The sequence below is a fragment of the Chelonoidis abingdonii genome, chromosome 10 (genome assembly GCF_003597395.2).
Source record: "Chelonoidis abingdonii isolate Lonesome George chromosome 10, CheloAbing_2.0, whole genome shotgun sequence".
Taxonomy (NCBI): Eukaryota; Metazoa; Chordata; order Testudines; family Testudinidae; genus Chelonoidis; species Chelonoidis abingdonii.
Window position 1 is genome coordinate 4,288,266 of NC_133778.1, and position 23,009 is coordinate 4,311,274.

Sequence of the window (23,009 nt, forward strand, 5' to 3'; positions counted from 1 at the left end):
GAGCAAGGTTTGACAGAAAGTCTAATTTCACTTTGAAAGCCTGTTGGAAAATTTTAACAAGAAGATGCAAGAAGAGTGTAAACCAGATCAAGCCAGACTTTGGTCTGTGGAGAATAGCATCACCTGTTGAGGTTTTTTTCAAGTTTTGTAAATAGGTGATTTAACAAAAATGTAAAATAAATCAAAAGATAAATGGGTAGCAAAGATCAGAATATCCTCGTTTCCATTTTAAATTGTTACATGGGAGACACAGAATTGTGTGTGTGAATGGGAACTTTGGTCCAAGTAAGAAACTCCATTCTTCTGTTTTATCTGTCAGTTCATCCTTTGTGTTGCATATCTTCCTTTGCACATCATCCTTTGTGTAGTCCATCCCATGTTGCCTGTCTTCCCATGGTCACACTCTCTGCACCCACCCATCCATGTCTAATGTCACTGATTTTCTTCCCCCTCCCTCATTCTTGTGTTAGCATCTTCTGCTGCTCCACTGTATGTGCACTGCTAGCAGCACAGTAAAAATTACTAGAATGCCAATCCTTGAAGTGCTTTATGCAGGCACTTCCGAGATTGGGATTCAAGTCAATTTTACTTAGGGTGACCAGATAGCAAGTGTGAAAAATCAGGATGGGGGTGGGGAGTAATAGGCGCCTATATGAGAAAAAGCCCCCAATATCGGAACTGACCCTGTAAAATCGGGACATCTGGTCACCCTTATTTCACTGTGCTACAAACACCTGTACCAGAGGACAATAGGCAGGGGATGGCTTTGAACTAACCTCCTCACCCTCCACAAATCCCATGGGAGGGCTCTTGCATTGTCCTTGGCTGGTGAAAATTTAATTGTCTTTTTCTCCTGATCCTGGAGCACATACAGTTCTGAATAATAGAATCCATACAGAAATGTAATACAATAACACTGTTATCTGGTTGAGTTTGGGTTTGATCTTGTTCATAGGAAGTGTGTTACACAGTTTGTGTCAAACTTAAACCAATTCAAAAATAGTATTATGCCGTAGTTTATAGAAAAATGTAAGACCTTTTATTGAAATCATTGGGACCAGTTTTCTCTCTGCCTGGTAAGTCAGAGGCCTTGGTTATCAAGTGTCAATTGTACAGGACTGAAGTGCAGCCATAAAAATTCTAAAAATGACCTAAAATAACTGTGACACTTACAGAAAAGAGTTCAGTACCTTGGGACTTTAGGGGGCTGGAAGCCTTTTTTGTGTGCTATATAGGAAAATGACTCTGCCCTTTTCTTTGGTATAATGCTCCTATTATTTCATGACTGTGTAGAGCTAGAAACAGAAGTTGTGTGCCATTGTCAAGGGGAGATTCCTGATCCAGTATAGATCCTGCCTTCTGCTTCATGGGTATATTATGATGAAGCTATAAGGAGCCGCTGTGTCTCAAATCTCAAACTACTGCTTGATTAGAGCTAACAGCTGCACCAACCAATGTATCAGATTTCCAAGGGAGCATGGATATGGGGGCATATCTATCCACAGCCAACTAGTGTATGTTGTGGTCAGCGGCAAGTGCTAGCCAGGAGTACATGGTGTTCCTTTTCAGAGGAAAAAGTGCTCTTCAGTGCATTTTACCCTTCATGCATTTACAGATCTGCCATAGGCGTTCTAAAGGAAAGGATGCACTGACCAGCATACCGGGTTCCCTAACAATGTGGACAGGACAGGATTTTGTCTTTAATGTTATTTAATATAGATATACACTCCTGAAAATGATGACCATCATCAGGCAAAGCTGCCTGTGCAGTCCATCAAAAACCGCAGAGCTAATGATGGGTTGGGCAGATAATCGTGGGAGAGTTAATTGTAAGGTTCGATGTGGCATCTTGTCAGTAGAGATAAGTTGTCACGTTTTCCACTTGAGCTGAAACTAAATGATTGTAAAATAAGTTATGAGTGTCCTTGGGCCTGTCTGCCAGAATGATGGCTAAGAATACATTCCTGGCCCATCAGTCTCAAGCAGCCTGCTTGATATTTATGCGAACTGAATGTTATTTTATTCCCCCTCTAGTCATGCTTGTCAGCTTCCCGAGTGAAAAGTGAAACTGCTTCTTTGACTCATACTTCAAGTATTGAAGCTTGGAGAGTCTGCAGATTGTTATTATTATTACTAGTATTATATATTTTTTTGGGTGTGCATTGAACATTGATGCCCGATTGGGAAGAACTAATGGCTGACATTGAATGTACAGGATGGCTGCAAAACAGCCCATCCCAAATCAGTGAAACGCATCTTATGAGTTCTAGTGCCTCTGTCAAAGCTGGTTTAGATGTGGAGTAATGAGGCGCTTGCTTTTTTTAATTTGGCGTGCCTTTTTCTTTTCCTTTTTTCATATTTAATAGCATTGGCAGTGGTCGTCTGTTCTCACGCGTGGTAATTGATACAAAATAAAATGCATTATTTGTATTCAGTCAGGAGTAAGAAATTGCATTCCGTGGGCTGAAGCTTGAACTCATTTACAGTTTTCCGAAGCCAGGTTTTCAGGAGCCCTTTTTTCAATTTGAAGAATACCTTGTCAGGCAAGAGAAGTAGTTGAAGATGGGAAAGCATAGCATATAAGCCTAGTATATTTTGATTGCTCATATTTTAAACCAGTAGAATGTTAAATAACTTCCATCTTCAAAAGGTGGTCTCTGAAACTAGAATATAGGGCTTTAATGCACTAACAATATAAGCTCAGCATCCATTTACCAAAGATTCACATTTCTCTTCTGGTTGAGGAGGAGGGAGTACCTCAGACTCTTCACTTTAGAGCTATTTGACTCAAGGATAGTAGGTTATTATCTGAAAAGGTTTGTTGGATCATAAGGATTTACCATATTAGGGTAATTCTCCAGGTCTCATATATGAGAGAAGTTAGATTATACATATTTCAGGGCAAAACAATCTTTATGTCTTACCACAGATTCCTTCTATGTAATTCACCTATCTTCAAGAAATTAAACTAAGGCAAAGCAAAGATATAGAATTTTGTTTTTTTAAAAACAAGTGTCTGAGTGAAACAGTGAAATTTTCAATCAAAATTTTTATTTAACCATGCTAAATTCTTGGGGGGGAGTCAGTCTTCATTTACAAAGACCAAGACAAGCTAGTTCAGAAACACTTTAATACAAATATAATCCTTCATGTACCATTTTATATCACTGTATGGTTCCATTAACATATTAAATGTCAACATGTAAAATATCATTACTGGCATCTGAGCTAGTGCTCACTGAGAGGAATATGTTAGTTCATGCCTCAAAGGTAATTGTTTAGGCTCTCTGCAAACTCAGGCAGGAAAACTGTGAATCAGTTGCACTCAGGTCACCGTTTGAACATTGGCTTTGCAATCATAACTAGATAGCTATTTTTAGAATGAAAGCTGAAACTCTGGATAACTGTTAGGCCTGTCCATGACCCCCAGGTAGTCGTCTTCATATTCCCAGGGGGGTATGTTGTGAAACAAACAATCCTTGCAGACTCAACGTGCTCTCCAGTGTGTAGGTTCAACAGTCTCAACAATATGATGTTTTTAGCAAATCTTCGATTCAGCAAGCAAGTGAAAATGAACAATTAGGCCACTTTATTCATCACCTTATCATTAGTTATTCTTGGGGGAATTCTGCGCCACTGCACAATGCAGAATTTTGCAGAAATTTATGCTGAGTACGCAGAATTTCCTTTCCCCCAGAGAAATGGGCTGCAGTGCTGCTAGCTGCCACTAGGGGCCACTTGACCCGGCAGAGACCAGCTCACGCATAGAAGACACTGCTGGGGGGAGGGAGATAGACGGTTCCTGGCAGCTGTAGTTCCCAGCATGCCCTGAGGGAAGGAGATGGCACTATGCAGGAAACTCCGTGCAAGCCTGGGACCAAGCATCTGGATCCCTGGGCTCTGGGGTGGGAGAAAGAGACGGGTGTCTGGGCTGGGCTTTGGTGCGGGGGTTGCGGGGATCTGGGTAAGGGGGGGGCCTGCAGCTGGACTCTTGGGCAGGAAGGGGGGTGGGTATCTGGGGCGGGGCACTGAGGCTGGGCTTTAATCGAGAGGGAGTGCGGGTATCTGGGCTAGGGGGCCCTGCAGTTGGGCTCTTGTGGGGAGGAGTTGTGGGTATCTGACCCCCTGGCTGGGCTCTGGGAGGGGTGGAGAGAAGATAAACAGGAACTGAGTTGTCAAGGGGGTTTCTTTAACTCTCTACTCCTGGGGGGATTTTTGTGTGTGTCTGTATTGTTACAGATATACTTGCTGACAGGTATTTTGAAATAAGTTACCAAAATAATTGAAACTGGTGTTATGTAGTTTTATTTTGACAAAACTTGCAGAATTTTTTATTTTTTGGTGCAGAAGGCCCCCAGGAATCATTAGTACCCCCACACAGGTATTAGAAATTATTAACAGCCATAAGAACATTAACCATGATTTGTACTATGAGTAAGGCTACATTTTAGTCATGGGTGTTTTTAGTAAAAGTCATGGACAGCAAACAAAAAATTCATGGCCTGTGACCTGTCCATGACTTCTGTTAAAAATACCTGTGACTAAAACTTGAGCGGGGGGCCATGAGCGCTCTGGGGAGGGGGTGATTGGGGGGGGGCACTGGTCCTGGGGGAGGGGGAGATGAGGCATGGCCTGAGACTCATGCTCGGAGGGAAGGGCTGGCAGGGGCTCCCTACCCGGCTCCGTGTCCTTGCAGCTCCTAGGCGGCGGAGGGGCACAAGTGTCAGCTGCCGCAGCTTCCATTCCCGAGGAACCACAGCCAATGGGAGGTGATGGGCCTGCGGGCACAAGCAGTACACAGCGCTGAGCCACTCCCACCCCTGACCCCTCCGCCACTTAGGAGTGCAGGGACATGCCAGTGGGAGCCCCGCACCCCAAGGTAAGCAGCGCCCCCCGCAACCTCCAACCGTCTGTGCCTGGCCTTGAGCCCCCTCCCACATGTCCAAACTGCTGCTTCTGGCCCAGGGGCTGCCTGGCTCAAGCAGCCCCTGAATCAGCACCAGCCGTTGCAGAAGTCACAGAGGTCACAGAATCCTTGACCTCCGTGACACTCACAGCCTTAACTATGAGCATTTAAACATAGGAGTCTCTTCTTTTTTTGGCAATGTCATGTTTTTAGTGTCCTAAGTACAGATCATTCCTGGCATCTAACATAGAGGAAAACATACAAAACAAGTGATGATCTGTCTGTTTGCTTCGCTAATTTGGTCTTGCATCTGTATCTTTTTCATCCATTTTATTTTTGCTTTACTTTCTCTCAGTATCGAATGGAGAGGAAAAGAGAAAAGACCCTTCCCCAGATGGATTTTGAATCTTCTCAGAAGCAGCAACTTGTTCTAATCCAATATTTATTTTCTTATTTCTTTGCGCTTGGAGAAAATCATGGTCTTTAAAGCTGTGTCTTGCTTCAAGCACCTCTTTTTACAGATAGTTAGATCTACTGTACAGTGAATATGTACCCCATGCTTCTCTTTCAGGTTACATCATAAATTGCCTAATTTAAAAATAGTCCTACAGATGTGGAAAAAGGAATAATTAGGTTTTTACAGGAATTTTTTTAAATCCCTGAAATATGCCTGTGTCATTGCCACCCACAACTCTCTTTCAATATTTTCAAACTAAGCATGCAATTAATAAACAACCATTTATTCAATAATTAAATCAGATATTTTCTTATAAGGTGTTAACCTTTTTTTAAACATTAAGAAACTAGTTTGATTTTTGTATGAAAGTATCAAATCAGCAGTATTGCAGTGTTATTGTGGCTGTGTTGGTCCTTGATTATGAGAGAGAAGGTGGGCAAGGTAATATCTTTTATTGGACCAACTTCTCTTGGTGAAAGAGACAAGCTTTTGAGCTCCACAAAGCTCTGTGGAGCTCGAAAGCTTGTCTTTTTTACCCACTGAAGCTGATCCAGTAGAAGATATTACCTTTCCCACCTTGTCTCTGTCAAATCAGATGTAAGCAGTTTTAAATGCTGAGCAGAAAAGAATTCATCTTTGTTCTTGAACACAGAAATTCCAGCAGTTCTATTTTGTTTAATCTTTTAGAGTATTTTTTTAATGTGTGGGATGTTATACTGAGTAAATAAAAAAAAATAATTATAGCTATTTAACGCTGTTCTTAGCCAAAACATTAATTCCTTTTTAACTGAAGTCCTATCTGCCCTTGAACAGAGACTGAATGAAGGACTCTTAAGAAGTATATCCTCAGTATAAAACCACCTACAGATTCAGAGGAAAAGTACAGTAGAATTATTTCATTCAACACAGTATCCCATCATATAATTAAAACTGTGGTTAAATGATATTCCTGTTTTATTTTTTTAAGACTGATGTGCTGAAGCCTGGGGGGGGAGCTCGCAAATACTTTTTAAACTTTTTTCTTTGGGGTTCATATTTGGCTTTGCTTATTTTTAAATACTTTATCAAGTTTACAAGGGAAAAAAAGATGTACTCTGAATTAGTATTTTAGTGCTTATTGGCTGATTTCCAATATGCTTTTTTCATTTCTCTTTTTGTGTTATGTCAACAAACTAAATAATAGAACATTAGGTATAACAAATATATAGTCTGCCTTTTTTGTGCATTATACATCTCTTGTCAATTGGTTGTTCATTGTGTTGATCCATTCAATCAGAGGGCCTCAATCCTTTAATGGGGTCTTCTCGTGTAGCGCCCTAGGCCTGTGCTGTGTCCCATGACTTTATTAAGGGAATTAATTTGGCCTTCAATGGGACTGCACATATTTGAGAAGTCCTCATTAATAGATCCAATTACAAATTTTTCACATGAAACTGTGGCTCAGTGATAATGAATCACAGCTTATATTATTTTTCTCTATTCAAGAGAGAAGAATTTTAAAATCTATTTCAATTGATAATATATTACTGTAGAGAATTATTACATTATTTTTTTTGCTGACATTTTTTGTAATGGAATGTATAAATATGTTAAAAGAAGATTAAAGTTGCAAAGCAACCACTCAGTTAAGAAATAACATTAAGGTTGCCTGTGAAAATGAAGTGTCAGTTAAAAATCAAAAATGGCATGGCTTCGACAGTATGGCAAGTCTAGGTGGTATTACTAATTCCTACCACTTGTGACTAGTGGGTTCCTTGCACTTTTTGGCTTGAATCAGTGTTGTGGTGGTAATGGTTTTTTAAAAATATATGAAATACATGGTTGTGATGATGTAATTTTATACTGTATTGCTTCCATATATGTACTGAGTTGCCAAACCAGCAAACCAGAGGGACTTTCCCCTTTCTCTGTATTTGCCAACTCCTATCAGAGAAATTGACCCTTAAGAGCTTGTATACTATAAAATAACCCACCAACAGCACATGTGCTTTAAGAATGATAGAAATTTGGAGATGAGTCATTCTGTTTCACATCACTATCCCTCAGTACCCAAGCATGGGATTTAGAATAGACATGCAGGAATAGGAAGGTATTTCTGAAAGTATGAGAGATGGCATAGCTGCTATGTTTAAGTAATCTTACCTTTGATTGGCTGAATACAAAAGGGGTGACTTGTTTTGTTTGTAGTGTTGTAGCTGGGTTGTCCTGGGACAGGGAAGACAAGGTAGGTGAGGTAATACATTTTATTGGATCAATTTCTGTTTTAACGAAGTTTGGTCCAATAAAAGATATTACTTCACCCACCTTGTGTCTCATTTGTTTAATTATGGAGGGAAAAACTACTTGCCATCATTATTGCTGAGAAAACTTTGTATATTATCCTAGAATACTACAGTAATGCAAAAGTAGTGAGAAAAGGTTATTTTTGTAATGTATCGGCTGTCCACAAGTATACACAAATCAGATACCCCATCATCGTCATGTGGGAGAAATGATATTTTAATAATATCACATTTTGATTTTTTTTAATTATTATTCACAGTAAAAAGAAAAATGGTGGTTCTGTTTTTGGCCAACCCCACCATTTTTATCTTCTTTCTAATTGATTAGCATTGTTGAAGACAACTGAACAATGCTGAGTGGAAGCATGCAGTCACACCTCTTCCCATATATTTTCTGATTTCCTAGCGTGAACTGAGTGTTTTGGGTAGCAGTAAACTCTCTGTGGTGAGGAGAATACCTGGAATTATTAAACTAATCTTCCACCTTTATGTCCCATTTGAATTCCCATTAAAGTCAGTGGAAAGACTCCCATTGATTTAGTGGGAGTTGGATCAGTCCTTAACCAATTTGCTAGTGAATGTTTTTTGCAGAAAGTAGTGGATTTTCCTGTAATCTTTGGATGGTAAATTAAAAAGAATCTGAATATGCCCTAATATAAATAACTACTAGGCAGTACAGAACTGTCATCTCTCACGGCATTCTTATTTTGGCAGGATCTTTCAGGCATTTATTTAAAATGATGCATTGTTCACTTTTTGTCTGCTTTGTGTCAAATTTCAGATACTGGTTTGGGAGATTCTGTGTGTTCAAGTCCAAGTGTATCCAGTACCACAAGTCCCAAACTGGATCCTCCTCCCTCCCCTCATGCCAACAGAAAGAAACATCGTAGAAAGAAAAGCACTAGCAATTTTAAAGCTGATGGTATCTCAGGCACTGCTGAAGGTAAGCTTCCTATGCTCTTGGGACGTCCAGATTCCCAGTGTTCTTTCATTGTCCTGAAAGCCTCCAAGTGTTTTCTTGAATCTCTGTTGTTGGATACTGTTTTAACTTGATTGCTAGATTTGTATCTTCAAAGGTGAACAGAAACACGTGTAAAGAGAAATCCAGCAATCCCACTTTTCATGAAAAGCTGTATGGTAAAAGAGACATCATAATAGACACATTTCTGTGATCTTAAAATCTTTTTTCTTCAAATGGTGGTTGCTTTTAGAAATGTACCCAACCTGTTCCTTAGTCATGTGCATGTGTGTCATCATGGGAAGCATAGATGAGGTTTGGGACTTTTTATAAGACAAAAGTAAGTTAACATATATTCAGTAGCAAGTGCATCATATTAAAATGTATACATCTCCAGTAAACACAGCTTAAATCCTATATTATCTTTGCTCATTAAGCGCACTCCATGTTCCAGAGCCAGTCGTCAATTCTTTTGCTGCCTGCTGTTGTTTGTTTGACTATTCAGCTGCTTGTAGAAAGATTGCATTATTAAGAGCAGTAAAGGAAAGGGGAGAGAAAAATGTTTGGGTTCATTTTTAAGAACTAGACAGCAAAAGCCAAAAGAGCTTTTTTTATTCTCTTACTTTATCTTAATATTTCCAATGCTATCAGTGCTAGTAGTTCAGTATCCTGCTGAAGAGATAGCAATATATACACAGTAGCTAGATATGATATAAAAACTTACTTATGTCTATAGAAAAGAACGATAGAAACATGCTATAATTGAACTGAATGAGCTCCAGAAAAAAAACGAACAAGGGTAGTGTGAAGTATAGAAACTGGGGAGTCAAAAGAGAGAGAGAGTGAAATAATAATGTGGAAGAAAAGCATTGGAAGGTGAAACTAACCAATTCAATATTGAAGAACAAAGAGGCAAGTTCTGGAAACGGGATGCAATTGCAGGCATCTGAGGAGACATTAAAATAGAGACAGGATAATAATATACAAGTGTGAAGGAACATAAACACTACTTAGTCATCCTTATTTTCCATTTACTTTAATTTCTCAGTTGTGGTGCTGTCACCTCTGGATTATTTTTTATTTCCATAACTGCATGTGTGAATTCTTTGTTGAAAACCTTGGCTTTGTCCATAATAGCGCCTGCTGCTTTCTCTCCATGTTATATGTCACCTTTTACCATTGGACTCCTCCTAGTTTGACTGAGGAAAACCAAATTTTATTTTAGACTTTTTCATTTTTTACTTGAGTTCTTTTTCTACTCCACTTTACACATTTACACACCAGGATATTAAGAATGGGATTTTTCAAAAGTGCTCGAAGTCAGCCCAACAGAAATTGGTCCAGTAAAAGATATTTACTCACCCACCTTGTCCCTTCACAATTCAGCATTCTTGTAGTAGATGCAATGGTACTTAATGTTTGACCACTAAATCTTCTTCTACTGCACTAGCATTTAGCCTCAGAGAATCCCAGTTTCTGATACCAAAGAGTTAAAATGCAGAATGTAGAGTCTAAAGATCTTTGGTTAACATTAGAGAGGAAAGGGCAGTCTTCAGATTCCTTCAGCGTGTGGAGGAGTCCCCTCCATGCCCTGGCAGAATGTTGTCTGTAACATTGTCAGAGGACAGCATGATGTCCTACTCAGAAATCTCTTCAGCACAAAAAATTCACTGCGTTATCACTCCCTTTTCACAAGAAAGAAGATATGAAATATGTCTTGATCTGTTGCTAAACAAGGAGAAAGCTGCTCAATTAGTAAAGAATTTATAACATTTGAGCTCAAATCTGTTAGGTGTCAAGGTCATGTCTGGATTATGTTGCTGAAAATAATAATGCTTAAAATTAAGTAACATTATTAATGTTTAAAGGTCTTCCAGATTAGCCACATCCAAATGAGGAATATTACTGTGATTCGTACAAGTAAATAATCATTTTCCGTACAGTAAAAAGTTATTTCTGGTAGTGCTTTCATACCAATTGTGATAGATAGTAAATTCACTGGATAGAAGGAGCAGATGCAGAGGCATTACTGAAGAACTTCTCTTATTTTAGTAAGTGGAGTTTTTTTTCGTAGTTTTACAGACACAATGAACTAGGTAAATCAGTTAAAATTCAGGGAAGGCCATGATTCCTAGTGAGTTTGTGAGATGTTCTGATCAGTTTGCTAAAAATCCGTATAATACCAGAGTTAAGGTTGGGGATAAGTAAGTGGGAAGTGTCAAATAATAGCTCATTCAGCTTCACACAGAGAGGATCAAAGTTATTTGTCTCAACTGATTACATGTTATAGGCTGTGTAGTAATTGACATCTTATCAAAACAAGCAGTGTAATTTGGGGTAAGTACCTAACACATTGACCTCCTGGATCTAAATGTAAAGAAGTATCTTGGTTTCCAAAGTAGAAAAAAACAGATGAAATATATATAATATAAAATATGTGACCTTAGGCAATATTGCTCTTTGCAATCCGAGAACAGGGTCTATGTGATGGGTCTGTTAATACCAAAGGGCAAATTTATATAGTGCCATTTTAAATTAGAGATACACCATTTAGTAAAATGCATAGTAGCAGAAATGTATTGGGGTTCTTCTCTAGTGTGGTTCCCCCTATTGACCAATTTCTGATAGGGCCCATAGTCTGTTTCAGGGATTGGATGACCACCTCAGTACCTCAGAGGTCTGAGCTGCCTCATGCTACATGCTCTGAGGCTATTAGTATCATCAGCATGGACATCATGTGTAAGGGACTCATCAAGCAGATCTCTCTCCCGTCTCCAGTATCTCACCCGGTACCACTGGAGTTTAGCTACTCCAAGACTCTGCATGTTTCCAATGAGCCAGAGTTTCCCTTCTTAATTGGTACTGAGCACCTATTGATACTGAGATTGTCATGGTCTCCAGAGTCCCATGTCTCTCCAGTACCGCCAGCTTCTTTACCAATTTCGGAGCTAGAGAGGGCTCCCCTTCTGGACATTGAAGAGGATAATCTGTTTCACATGTCTCGATCCAAGATTCCCCTACCTACCGTCAGAGGGGCTTCCTCCCTGAGACTTACAGGGGGAAGGACTATTCACGTGAGAGACGGGCTCCTCCTCCATGGTATAAGCATCGGTGGGTGCCAACTCCAATGCCTTATGTTCCCCCCCAGTCACATATTGAGACCCTTGGGTTGCCTACTGTCAACAGTTTTCGCAAGCGCCCAGCCTCTCTGATCAGGACAGTCGGAACAGGCAATCATCTGCTCCATTTGTTCCTCCTCAGCCTCCTTAGTTGCAAGAGGAAACCTCTGAGGAGCAAGAGGCCAGAGTAGATAACGAGACTACTCCAGTAACCAACATCTCGTCATTTTTCCCAAATGGGGCTGTGATGCCCTCTCTACCTTCCTTGGCTAATGATTTCAGGCAGTTCCAGGATCTATTGAAATGGATTGCAGACTCATTGCAGATCCACTAAAAGAACTCCGAGAATTTCAACATAAACTCTTGGACATTCTGCAAATGTCACTTTCTGCAAGAGTGGCTCTGCCCATAAATGAACCCCTTCTAAAATTTGCCAAAACAATGTGGCAAACCCCAGCAATGGTACCGCCCTTGTGTAAAAGAGCTGAGAAAAAGTAGCAACAAAGATTCCAAATTTTGATTTTTTACATCTGCACCCAACTCCTTGGTGGTTGAAGCAGTAAATGAATGTGGCAGACAGCACCAAAAGCTCCTTGACATTTTTTACCATAAAACTTATAACCTACAATTTAGCAATGTGAATTATGGCACTTGAGGCAAAGTAAAGTTACACCAGTTACTTAAAATTCACTTTTTATTGAACACCTTCCAGCAGAATATTGGGAGCACCATAGCCGAAGTTCATCACTATGTGCCTCCTTGAATGCAGATAGTATGACAGTTTGTTCCATCTCCATGGATGTTATGTGACAGATATTTTGGCTACAGATACCAGGATTCCCAAGGGAGGGCCAAAATACTGTTAAAGATCTCCCATTTGGCAAGTCACTACACACCTTGAAGGACTATAGGGATCTACACACCTGCAAGCAAATGAAAATTTAGTAAATCTCAATTGGCACAGAGATCACACTCCTTACAATTCTTGGGTTTCCAGAGACCCACTAAGCCACCTAGGAAGAGACTTATGTTTCAAAGAAAAAGACCATCCACTACCTCTCCTTCGTCAACAACCATGCTCATCATCAAAGCATCAAATTGGGTGATCTGGTCAAGTGTCTGGATCAACTCTGCTTTGCAATTTCTCAGCTGCACCAGTTTACCCACTGGGAGCAACCTCCCTTGCTTCTAGCTGGCATGGGAGTAGATTACTTCAGGTTGGAGGTTATAAAATCAGGTTTCTCTATCCATTTTACATCTCTCCACCCACCTCACCTCCCCTTCCCTGTCCCTCCTCTGGTCCCCTGTCATAATTGCTTGCTGAGACAGGAAATCAGCTGTTCGTATACTTGGGGGAGAGAGAACCAATTTCTGTCTCTGCACAGGGAGAAGGATTTTTACTCCAAGTATTTTCTGGTTCCTAAAAAAAACGGAGGATGGAGACGAGTTCTAGATCTAAGACTCCTAAAACACTTTGTGAAAACACAAAAGTTCAGAATGGTGACTCTGGTGTCTATATTCCGTGATTGGATCTTGGCCTTCAAGATGCATAATTTCATATTATGATTCACCCTTTCCACAAGAGATTTCTTCCATTTATGATTGGTCAAGACCATTTTCAGTGCCAAGTTCTTCTTTTCAGCCTTTCTTCTGCCCCAAGATTTTTCCCCAAGTTGTTAGTAGTGATTGCTGCCTATCTGCATCACCTGGGGATAATAGTCTTCCCATAACTCAGAGTGGCTGATCAAAGGCCAGTCTTACAATGAAGTTCTTTCTGCTGTAACCCTTCCACCACATGGAGTCGGCAGCAGCAAGGGTCAGGTTCAGTATGTAGGGGTTTTTTTTAACAATACAACACAGAGCCAGCTTGATCTTCCACCCAGTAATCTGGGAAAATTACACACCACATCTGGACACCTCTGAGAGGCCATACTTCCCCTCTCACAAGTAGTGAGTTGGAGTATAGATAAGAAAACTTTCAATAAAAAGGGGGAAAGAACTCAGCATTTATTTGGGGAAATGCCACAAGCATGATTTGCAGGCATGTGACCATGAGGAAAACACCTACCTCAGAGTATATTGGGCACTGTCCTTTGCCTCAGATTCTCACTTTGTGGTGTGAAAGTCTGACAAACAAAAGTTCCTTTAACATGCCACTCCCCTCTCCCTCCACCACACCCCACTCACAATTGTTGTCCTTGATCAACGAAGACCTGGAGTTCAGAGGTGTATTTGCATGAGTTTGCCTCCTATCCCGGTGGGGTGGGGGGAGGTGTCAAGCAATGCCTCAGCTGCTGCTGCTGCGCTATTCACTTTGTGTTGCTGCCTGCTGCCACCACCGCTACATTGTTTACTCTACCTCTGGCAACTGCACCATTGATCACTCTGCTGCTGCAGCGTTGGCTGCTGCCTGCATCGCCGTGCACTTTGCCACTGCGCCTCTGGACATTGCCTGCATCATTGTTCATTCCACCGCTGCACTGTTAGCTGCTGCATCTTCATTCACTCTGCTGCTACGTCACTCTATTGCGATGTCTTGAGATTCCAGCACTTAAGACAGCTCTCAGTGATTTCAGCAATTAGTGGGGGAGCCTTACTATGAGGGCAGGCTGGTCAGTCTCTCTCAGGGCTGGCGCTTCCATTTAGGCGACCTAGGCGGTCACCTAGGGCACCAGGATTTTGGGGGGTGGCATTTTGCCACCATCAGCGGTGGGGGGTCCTTCCACGCTCCGGGTCTTCGGCGGCAATTCTGTGGCGGGTCCTTCACTCGCTCCGGGACCTGCCGCCGAAGTGCCCCGAAGACCGGGAGCGCAGAAGGACCCCTACCTAGGGTGCCAAAAGCCCTGGTGCCACTCCTGGTCTCTCTCCCTGGAGACCACTGCCCACACTTAGCACTTAGACCTGGTTATCAGTGATTTCAGTTCTAGTGATCTGTAACAAAACAAGAGATTCCCAATTGAATCTAATCAGCTCTGTCATTAGCAGTGGAGAGAGGAAGGGTCAAATCGTGTCTAGGACTCTTTGGGCAGAGAACACACCACCAGGCACAAATATCTGTCCCCATCCATTCTGCTCTCCACTGGTCTTTGGCTCCCCTACCCCATGCTTAGCAAGTGCAGTCGTGTGTGACCCACCCTCAATCACGGCACACCACGCCCTGTTCTGTGGCCCTCTACTCACACAACCAGGGTGACAACACTTTGTTACCCCTGCACCCAATACCAAAGTGATTTGCAATCCAGTACCAGCCAACAGTGATCATTTGGGCAAAGCAGCTCCATCATGCTGAGCATGTAGACACAGTAGGTCTATGCAAACAAGGTCGGTTCCTGGAGTGTCTTCCCCCAGCTCATCCCTAGATGTCAAGGAAGAATTCATGCAGACCCTGCTTACACATAAAGATGTAATTGTCTCTGTTTCTCCAGTTAGATCTCCAGCTTAATGCTGAAAAGTTCATATTGGCTTGAATACAAAGGATAGACTTCATAGGAGCCTCCTTGGACACAGTGACAGCCAAAGCCTGCTTCCCCATAAACAGATTCAACACTCTAGTAAATTTGATTGCAAGAATTCAGATAAGCCCACAGACATCAATAAGAAGCTTCCTTTAGCTACTGGGACACACAGCAACTTGTACCTTTGTGATACAGCATGCCAGGTTATCCCTTTGGTGTTTCCAGGAGTGGCTCAGGATGATTTATAGCCCGAGCAAACCCCCTTTTAACAAGCTAGTATTGGTCCATCATCAAGTGTGGAACTCCCTCAACTGGTGGAAGGACCTTCACAATGTTTCTGAAGGTGTTCCATTCATTCAGCATGCTTCTACTGTCACCATAATGATGGATTCATCTCTTGTTCGCAGGGAAGCACATTTGGACTATATGCCACACAAGGCAGATGGAGGCTCATATACACAACAAACTCTTAGAGCTGAGGAGAGTCAGAAATTCCTGTATATTCTTCCTTCCATTAATAAAGGACAGACACTTGGAGAATATGAAGAACGGAGTAGCCTGCATATTTTATATTAACTGGTAGGGAAGGGCAGGATCCCCTTCAATTTGTGCCAAAAGTTGTGGAAATGGTACATAACAAATTACATTCTGATTTCAGCAGCCGCATTCCGGGGATGTTGAACACCATGGTCAACAGCCTCAGCAGTTACTTCTCCCAAGATTACAGATGGAAGTTGGACTCTCACATTCTTAAAAGTATTTTCCTGACATGGGGAGTTCCAGTGGTAGTCCTTTTTGCCACTATCACCAACAGGAAGTGCAAACAATTCTATTCAAGGTGGGAACAGTTCCTCCTTCTCTGGGGAATGATTTCCTCATTTCTTGGACAAGAGGCCTTCTTCATGCTTTCCCCCAACACATCAGATGTTCAAAGTGATAAGCTCAGACAAGACAAAGCTAAGGTTATACTAATATCTCCAATATGACCCAGACAGGCTGGCACCCTTACCTGACTTGCCTTGTGGTTTGCCCAGCAATCAGTTTTCCAGCCATTCTGTACTTTTTTCGTTTTGACTGCATCCTAAATTCTTACCTAAGGTATCGTCTTAATTTAATACCAACCCAGTTATTCATTCCCCTTGGTTTTTTTCCCTCTGAAGGTACATCAGAACAAGGCTGAATGTTAAGAGGGCATTAGCCTTCTATTTGGACAGAACAAGGTTATTGAGAAAGCATCCCAGAATGTTCATCTGCATTGCTGAAAGATCCAAAGCCTGCAACTTGGTCTTCAATTCATATCTTTCTCAAGGATTATGCATTGGTTCATTCTTGTAGATAAGATGCTACCCTTGGGAAGGCAGTCTTGTCTTGGGCTGTCCTCTGAAGATTGCTTCTCCTGTTGAGAATGCTGCTTGGAAGTCACATGAACTGGAGCACCCATAGTGACACTACTTGATGAAGAAAGAGAGGGTACTCGCCTAGTGCTGTAATTGGAGTTCTTCAAGATGTGTGTTCCCATAGGTGTTTCACTACTGGATCTCCTTCCCCTCTGCTTCGGAGTTTTCTCTAAGGGACTTTATGGTGGTAAAGAAACGTAGGGAGATTCATCCATGCAGCCCTGTATATCCTCATTGCGGGGCATAAGGAGGTGAGGGGTAGGGCAGATACGTGGGCCAAGCAGGCACTGCTACCAGAAATCTCTAATCAAAGGCACATGGGCACCTGAAGTGGCACACCCATAGGGTGTGCATCTTGAAGAACTCCAATTACTGCACAAAGCAAGTAACCTCTCCTTTTTCAGCCCTCTTAGTCTGTATTAATACACATCTAGCTTTGGACTGTTCCTTTCTAAAACCTTCACTTGTTTCTAAGTTTTCGAGTGCTTAATTGGACACTTCAAGAGTGTCTGATTTTCCAAAGGCAGGTACTCTGCTGTTTCTGAAAACCATGTAGCAGGAAAGTCAAATTCTCCATCCACCAAAACTTTTACCATAGGTAAGTTTGTATTTTTATTATTTATCCAGGGCCGGCATTGTGCCTGTATGATTTATCTCAAACCCTTTACTTACTGCAGTTACAAAGGTAATTGTTACACAGATACATTGCTAACAGTGTTTTGTAATTTATGGAATCTTGTAAATTATATGAAAGAATTAAACTGATTTAGAGTAGACTTGTTGCATTGGCAAACAGGTTGTCTAAGAACATTTATAGTTCTTTTTTGAGCCAGAGGTTTTTCTCTGCAATCGTGCAGAAAGTATAATGTCTTAAGAGATAAAAATGGGGCTCTGATTCTGCATTTGAAAAAAATTGCTAGCAAATGGTTTAACAATATTTTCCTTCCATGCCTACATAGACATTTAGGCAATATAAACTGCATTTGACTATATTGTAATCTGTGATATTGAATGTATATGTATCTTTAAGGATACTGCAACTGTCTCTAAAGGTTTCCACCTATTCAGTGTTCAGTGTTAGCTATAATTCAACTGATCATAATGACTTCATTCACTGCCTTGTAGAAGATATAAGAGTGGACTATCACTGCACACCTGAGAAACAGTAGGGCAGAAATTAATAAAATCTAGACCGAATCTACAGAGATTAACTTTTAACCATGGGACAAAGGTCACAAGTTGGAAAACCTTCAGCCTTAGTTGTCGCAGCCTATCTGACATGAAAGGTTTGCTGCTGAAAGGCCTTTATGTTGATGCTGAGGAGCGGAAGATAAGGGAGGTGAAGCTCATCTATTGTTTTAACCTACTTCATTGCGACCAAACAAGTTGAAAGGTTCCTTCTGGTCTTTAAAAGTCCTGTTAACTTCAGGGTCAGAAGGGCCTGCACTTTCCGCCTCCCTGGTTGGAGGGAAAAGTGTCACAGTGGCGGTCAGTAGGAAAGGGGATTCCGGAAAGGGTGAGCCCCAGGATGAATTGATGATTGCAAGTACTTGCATACCTAGATATCCCCAAAAAGATATAGAATAAAAAAATCACTTGTCTGTCTCAGAGAAGTGATCCCAGTATCCCTATGGCATTTTAGGAACTATGCAACAATTTGGCATCCAGCACCTGATGTATTCTGAACGCGGTAAGGCACTGAGTGCTGCTGTGATGTTATGTTTTGACCAATCTTTTTCTTGATGAGTAAAGGTTAAAATAAAAGTACTCGCTGTAGATAAATGACACCTTGGGAGTCCTACTAATTTCAGGTACTACGGTATACTTAAAACTATTCCATCAGTCAAAGGCAGGTGCCCTCATTAGGAAATGATTTGTGGCTCATTGCCCACAAGGTGGGTGACTGGGAATAGAAGGGGAAAGCATTTTAAATGGGAATGGAAAATATAGCCAATTTCAAGTTTACTGTTGGAGAGGGATCAGAGTATTTCCCATAGTGCCTCTTGTTCTCCCTGTCTTGGATATCATAGTATTCTTTGCCAGTTCCTCAGGTAGGAAAAGAATATGTTGTGTATATTAAAGACAATTATGCGTCTTATCCCAAGTAAATGTCTCTTTGTACACTGAACTTCCAACAGACATTGTGCAGAGGAGGGACAGCTCAGTGGGTTGAGCATTGGCCTGCTAAACCCAGGGTTCTGAGTTCAGTCCTTGAGGGGACCATTTAGAAATCTGGAGGAAAAATCTGTCAGGGACAATACTTGGTCCTGCTATGAAGGCAGGGGACTGGACTTGACTCAATGACCTTTCAAGGTCCCTTCCAGCTGTGAGATAGGTATAGCTCCGTATTATTTAAAACAAAAACAAAAAACCACTGATGTCATCAAGGACTAGTAATAGAATAACTTGGCAATAATATTTTAAGTTTTTGGGGTAGCTGTGGTTTGAGCATTAGCCTGCTAAATCCAGGGTTGTGAGTTCAGTCTTTGAGGGGGCCACTTAGGGATCTGGGGCAAAACTCTGTCTGGGGATTGGTCCTGCTTTGAGCAGAGGGTTGGACTAGATAACCTCCTGAGGTCCCTTCCAACCCTGATATTCTGTGAACCCTGATGCTAATACAGATGCTCATAAATAAAATCAGCTTCCTTTGAGGAGAATAAGATTACATGTGACTGGACTCTTGTAATTACATAAATTTTGATATTTACAGAAAGGAAGGGTTCATTGCATATTGGTTTTGCATTTTATCTTTTGCGTTCACAGAAACTTGCAATAACTTAAAAGTTGCACGTTGGATAACATGGAGCTTTAGAACATGGTTCTACTTTTATAATCTGTGTAAAACTAGAACTTTGCAATATATCATTTGTATAAATTTGTTTTACATTATTTGTTTTGTTCAGCCTGAAGCACAGCCCTGCAGGGGGATATTACATCTAGATATAGAGCATTTCCTGGTACCAGCAAGACTTGCAGTACCCATCCCCCCAAAAGTTGGATTTTCCAGTATGAGCTTCAAATGGACAGGATGTTGGACTAAGCAAAGGTGCTAGTTCCAAAGTTGAGGGCGCCTTGTAGATGGTGTCCTACCAGCAACTCCCTCTGTTTTATCCTTGCGCAGACCAGCGGGAGTCCCTCCGCTAATCATAGCTGTCTCAGTGTGGCATGGGAAAGAGGCAGTCTTTCAAGTAGGCAGCTCTCAGGCTATTTAGTGTTTTATAGGTCAAAACCAAATGCCTTCAACTATACACAGAACCACACAGATAGTCAGTGCGGATTGCAAGCTGCTAACATTGCTGGGAGCTGGTCATATACTGCAATCTATTTAATACAGACTTGCCCCTGAAGGCACGCAGTGGCCTCTTTTGTGGGCAGAAGATGTCAGCTGACTAGAACTTTGTTCTTTGAGTCATGCTGTATTATTAGGGCCCTATCAAATTCACAGTCCATTTTGGTCAATTTCATGGTTATAGGATTTTAGAAATCATAAATTTCATGATTTTAGCTATTTAAATCTGAAATTTCACGGTGTTGTAATTGTGGGGGACCTGACCCAAAAAGGAGTTGCGAGGTGGTGACAAGGTTATTTGGGGCGGGGGGGCGGGGATTGTGGTGCTGCTACCCTTACTTCTGCACTGTTGCTGCTGGTGGCAGTGCTGCCTTCAGAGCAGGGCAGCTGGAGAGCAGCAGCTGCTGGTTGGGAGCCCAGCTCTGAAGCAGAACTGCCACCAGCAGCAGCACAGAAGTAAGGGTGGCATGGTATGGTATTGCCACCCTTACTTCTGTGCTGCTGCTGGCAGGGTGTTGCCTTCAGAGCTGGATGCCTGGCCAACACCTGCCACTCTCCAGCTGCTCAGCTTTGAAGGCAGTGCAGAAGTAAGGGTGGCAGTATGGCAACCCCCCTAAAATAACGTTGCAACCCCCTGTCACAACTCCCTTTTGACTCAGGCCCCCCAATTTGAGAAACTATGAAATCTGTATAATATAAGGTAAAAGCACACCAAAGACCAGATTTCACGGGGAGAGACCAGATTTCACAGTCCATGACACATTTTTTCATGGCTGTGAATTTGGTAGGGTCCTATGTATAATGCAAGGGTATTGACTAATAATGAATTGATCAGGAATGTGGCCTGCGATTTCTGCATGTTTTTCTGAATTCTGGCTAGATTTGGACCTTTGTTAAATGAGACATTACCTTTCATAGACTGTTCTTGATGAATCGAGGGAGAATTGAGGAGGTGGTGTGGGTATGTTGGATCCCTGTGGCCTCAAATGGAGGTCTCCTTCTCCAAACCTAATAATGAATCATCTAATTTGTATGTTTCCAGTCAGTTAATAGGGGCTGATATTGGCCTACGGGTTTACCTTATAGCTCTTAAGAATTGCTCTTTGAGTTGATAGCCCCTCTCCATGGTGGCACTGGAAGTGGTTGACTCTGATTTAACACAGGCAATGGAGGTTTACACCTTTGTCAAAAACAAAGGTGGAGCAGGTCCTCAAGGAATCCATTTTGAAACACTTGGAGAAGAGGAAGGTTATCAAGAACAGTCAGCATGGATTTACCAAGAGCAAGTCATGCCTGACCAACCTGATTGCCTTCTATGATGAGATAACTGGCTCTGTGAATACGGGGAAAGAGGTGGATGTGATTTATATCTTGACTTCAGCAAAGCTTTTGATACAGTTTTCCACAGTATTCTTGCCAGCAAGTTAAAGTAGTATGGATTGGATGAATGAACTATAAGGTGGATAGAAAGCTGGCTAGATTGTCGGACTCAACGGCTTGATGTCTAGTTGGCAGCCAGTATCAAGCAAAGTGCCCCAGGGATTGGTCCTGGGGCCGGTTTTGTTCAACATCTTCATTAATGATCTGGATGATGGGATTAATTGCACCCTCAGCAAGTTCGCAGATGACACTGAGATGGGGGGAGAGGTAGATATGCTGGAAACTACATCAAACAGATCTAAGATGACAGGATCAGGACCTAAGGGTCTTTTATACAGATTTCTAGCAGCCACTTGACCATACAGTCCTGGGTGAACAATAGGCTTTTGATGTAATCTACTGTTTCCCAAACCTCGCGGATAATTAGCTACACAAATTAACAATTTATCCTTTAGGCAGTTTACCACAAACTTTAAAGAGACATATAGACAATGACTTTATTGCACCCCAGATTAATCTAAATGTTAATATTTCCTTTTGATTTCTAAATCAATAGCTATAGTGACAGACAGGAATTGTCTGTTTACATGGCTAACATTTAACGAGTAAACACATACAATTAATATCACCTTAATTCTTTAACAATACAAGTTTGCACTTCAAAGTTCTAGCCTATCTAACGTGGAATGGCCTTAATACCATTCACATACTTTTCTAACCTGTCTCAAAGTTGAATCTGGGTAATTTATCCCACAGGATGCTTAACTCTTTCTGGCCATACGTCACACATTGTTTATGATTTGTTTCAAATATATAACTGGTAGCAACAATGATTTCCATTGTTATATTTTAATTAGATAATGTCACACCAGCTCCTGGACCTTTTAGGACTTTAAAGGCTACCAGCTCCATCTTAACTTGCACATGGAAGTGAAGAGGTAGTCATTACTAACTTAAGACAGCTCTTGTGTGTTCATTACAGTCCACAATTAAGGCCACAAACCACTTATGATGAAAGTTTGGTATAAATCTTCAGCCGATGGTGCAGGCACCTCTTTTACTTCTGAAAATTATCCCCTGCCTACAAACAGTTTTCACCTTACGGATTGGGTCACAGCTAGTTAATTTTCAACCAGATCTTCATCCCTGTTAGAAGCCAAGAGAGTAATGAAACAGAATTTGGATTTGATGAAGAGGAGCTGAGTATCATTAGCTAACTGGTGACACTGCAGTGTGGAAACATCTCAGTCTCCCCTGGTGGCTGCCTATGCGCATAACATAAGAAGAACGACATGGATCCAAAGGAGTCCTTGCATGTAAAAGGCTTAGGAATGACAGGCAATGTGGTTTAAATGAAGTTACTATAAGGTAAGGGCAGAACTGCTAGGAAGTGTACTCAAAGTAATTAAAATGGCTTGCTGTCAAACTGAGTGTGGTCCCACAGGGTTCTGTCTTGGGCCAGTACTAGTCAATATTTTCACTAATGACTTGGATGATAGATGCTTTATAAAATTTGTGGATGACACCAAGCTGGGGAAGGGTTTGCAAGCACTTTGGAGGACAGGATTAGAATTCAAAAGGATCTTGGCAAATTGGAGAACTGATCTGAAATCAACAAAATGAAATTCCGTAAAGATAAGTGCTACACTTTGGAAGGAAAAAATCAAATGCACAACTTCAAAATGAGCAATTAACTGGCTAGGTGGTGGTGTGGCTGAAAAGGATCTAGTGGATCACAAACTAAATGAGTCACAAATGTGATGCAT

The 23,009-nt window shown here is 41.4% G+C and overlaps 1 protein-coding gene across 8 annotated transcripts in view; it reads left to right on the plus strand.

Annotated features, from left to right (window-relative positions):
* The window catches only part of AGAP1 (ArfGAP with GTPase domain, ankyrin repeat and PH domain 1), a 651,846-nt gene that overhangs the window by 507,778 nt on the left and 121,059 nt on the right, over positions 1–23,009 (plus strand). For all 8 annotated transcript variants that reach the window (XM_075069872.1, XM_075069873.1, XM_075069875.1 and 5 more), the window contains one exon: positions 8,427–8,588. In XM_075069872.1, coding sequence (XP_074925973.1) covers positions 8,427–8,588 — 162 coding nt within the window. The remainder of the gene's footprint in view (positions 1–8,426; positions 8,589–23,009) is intronic.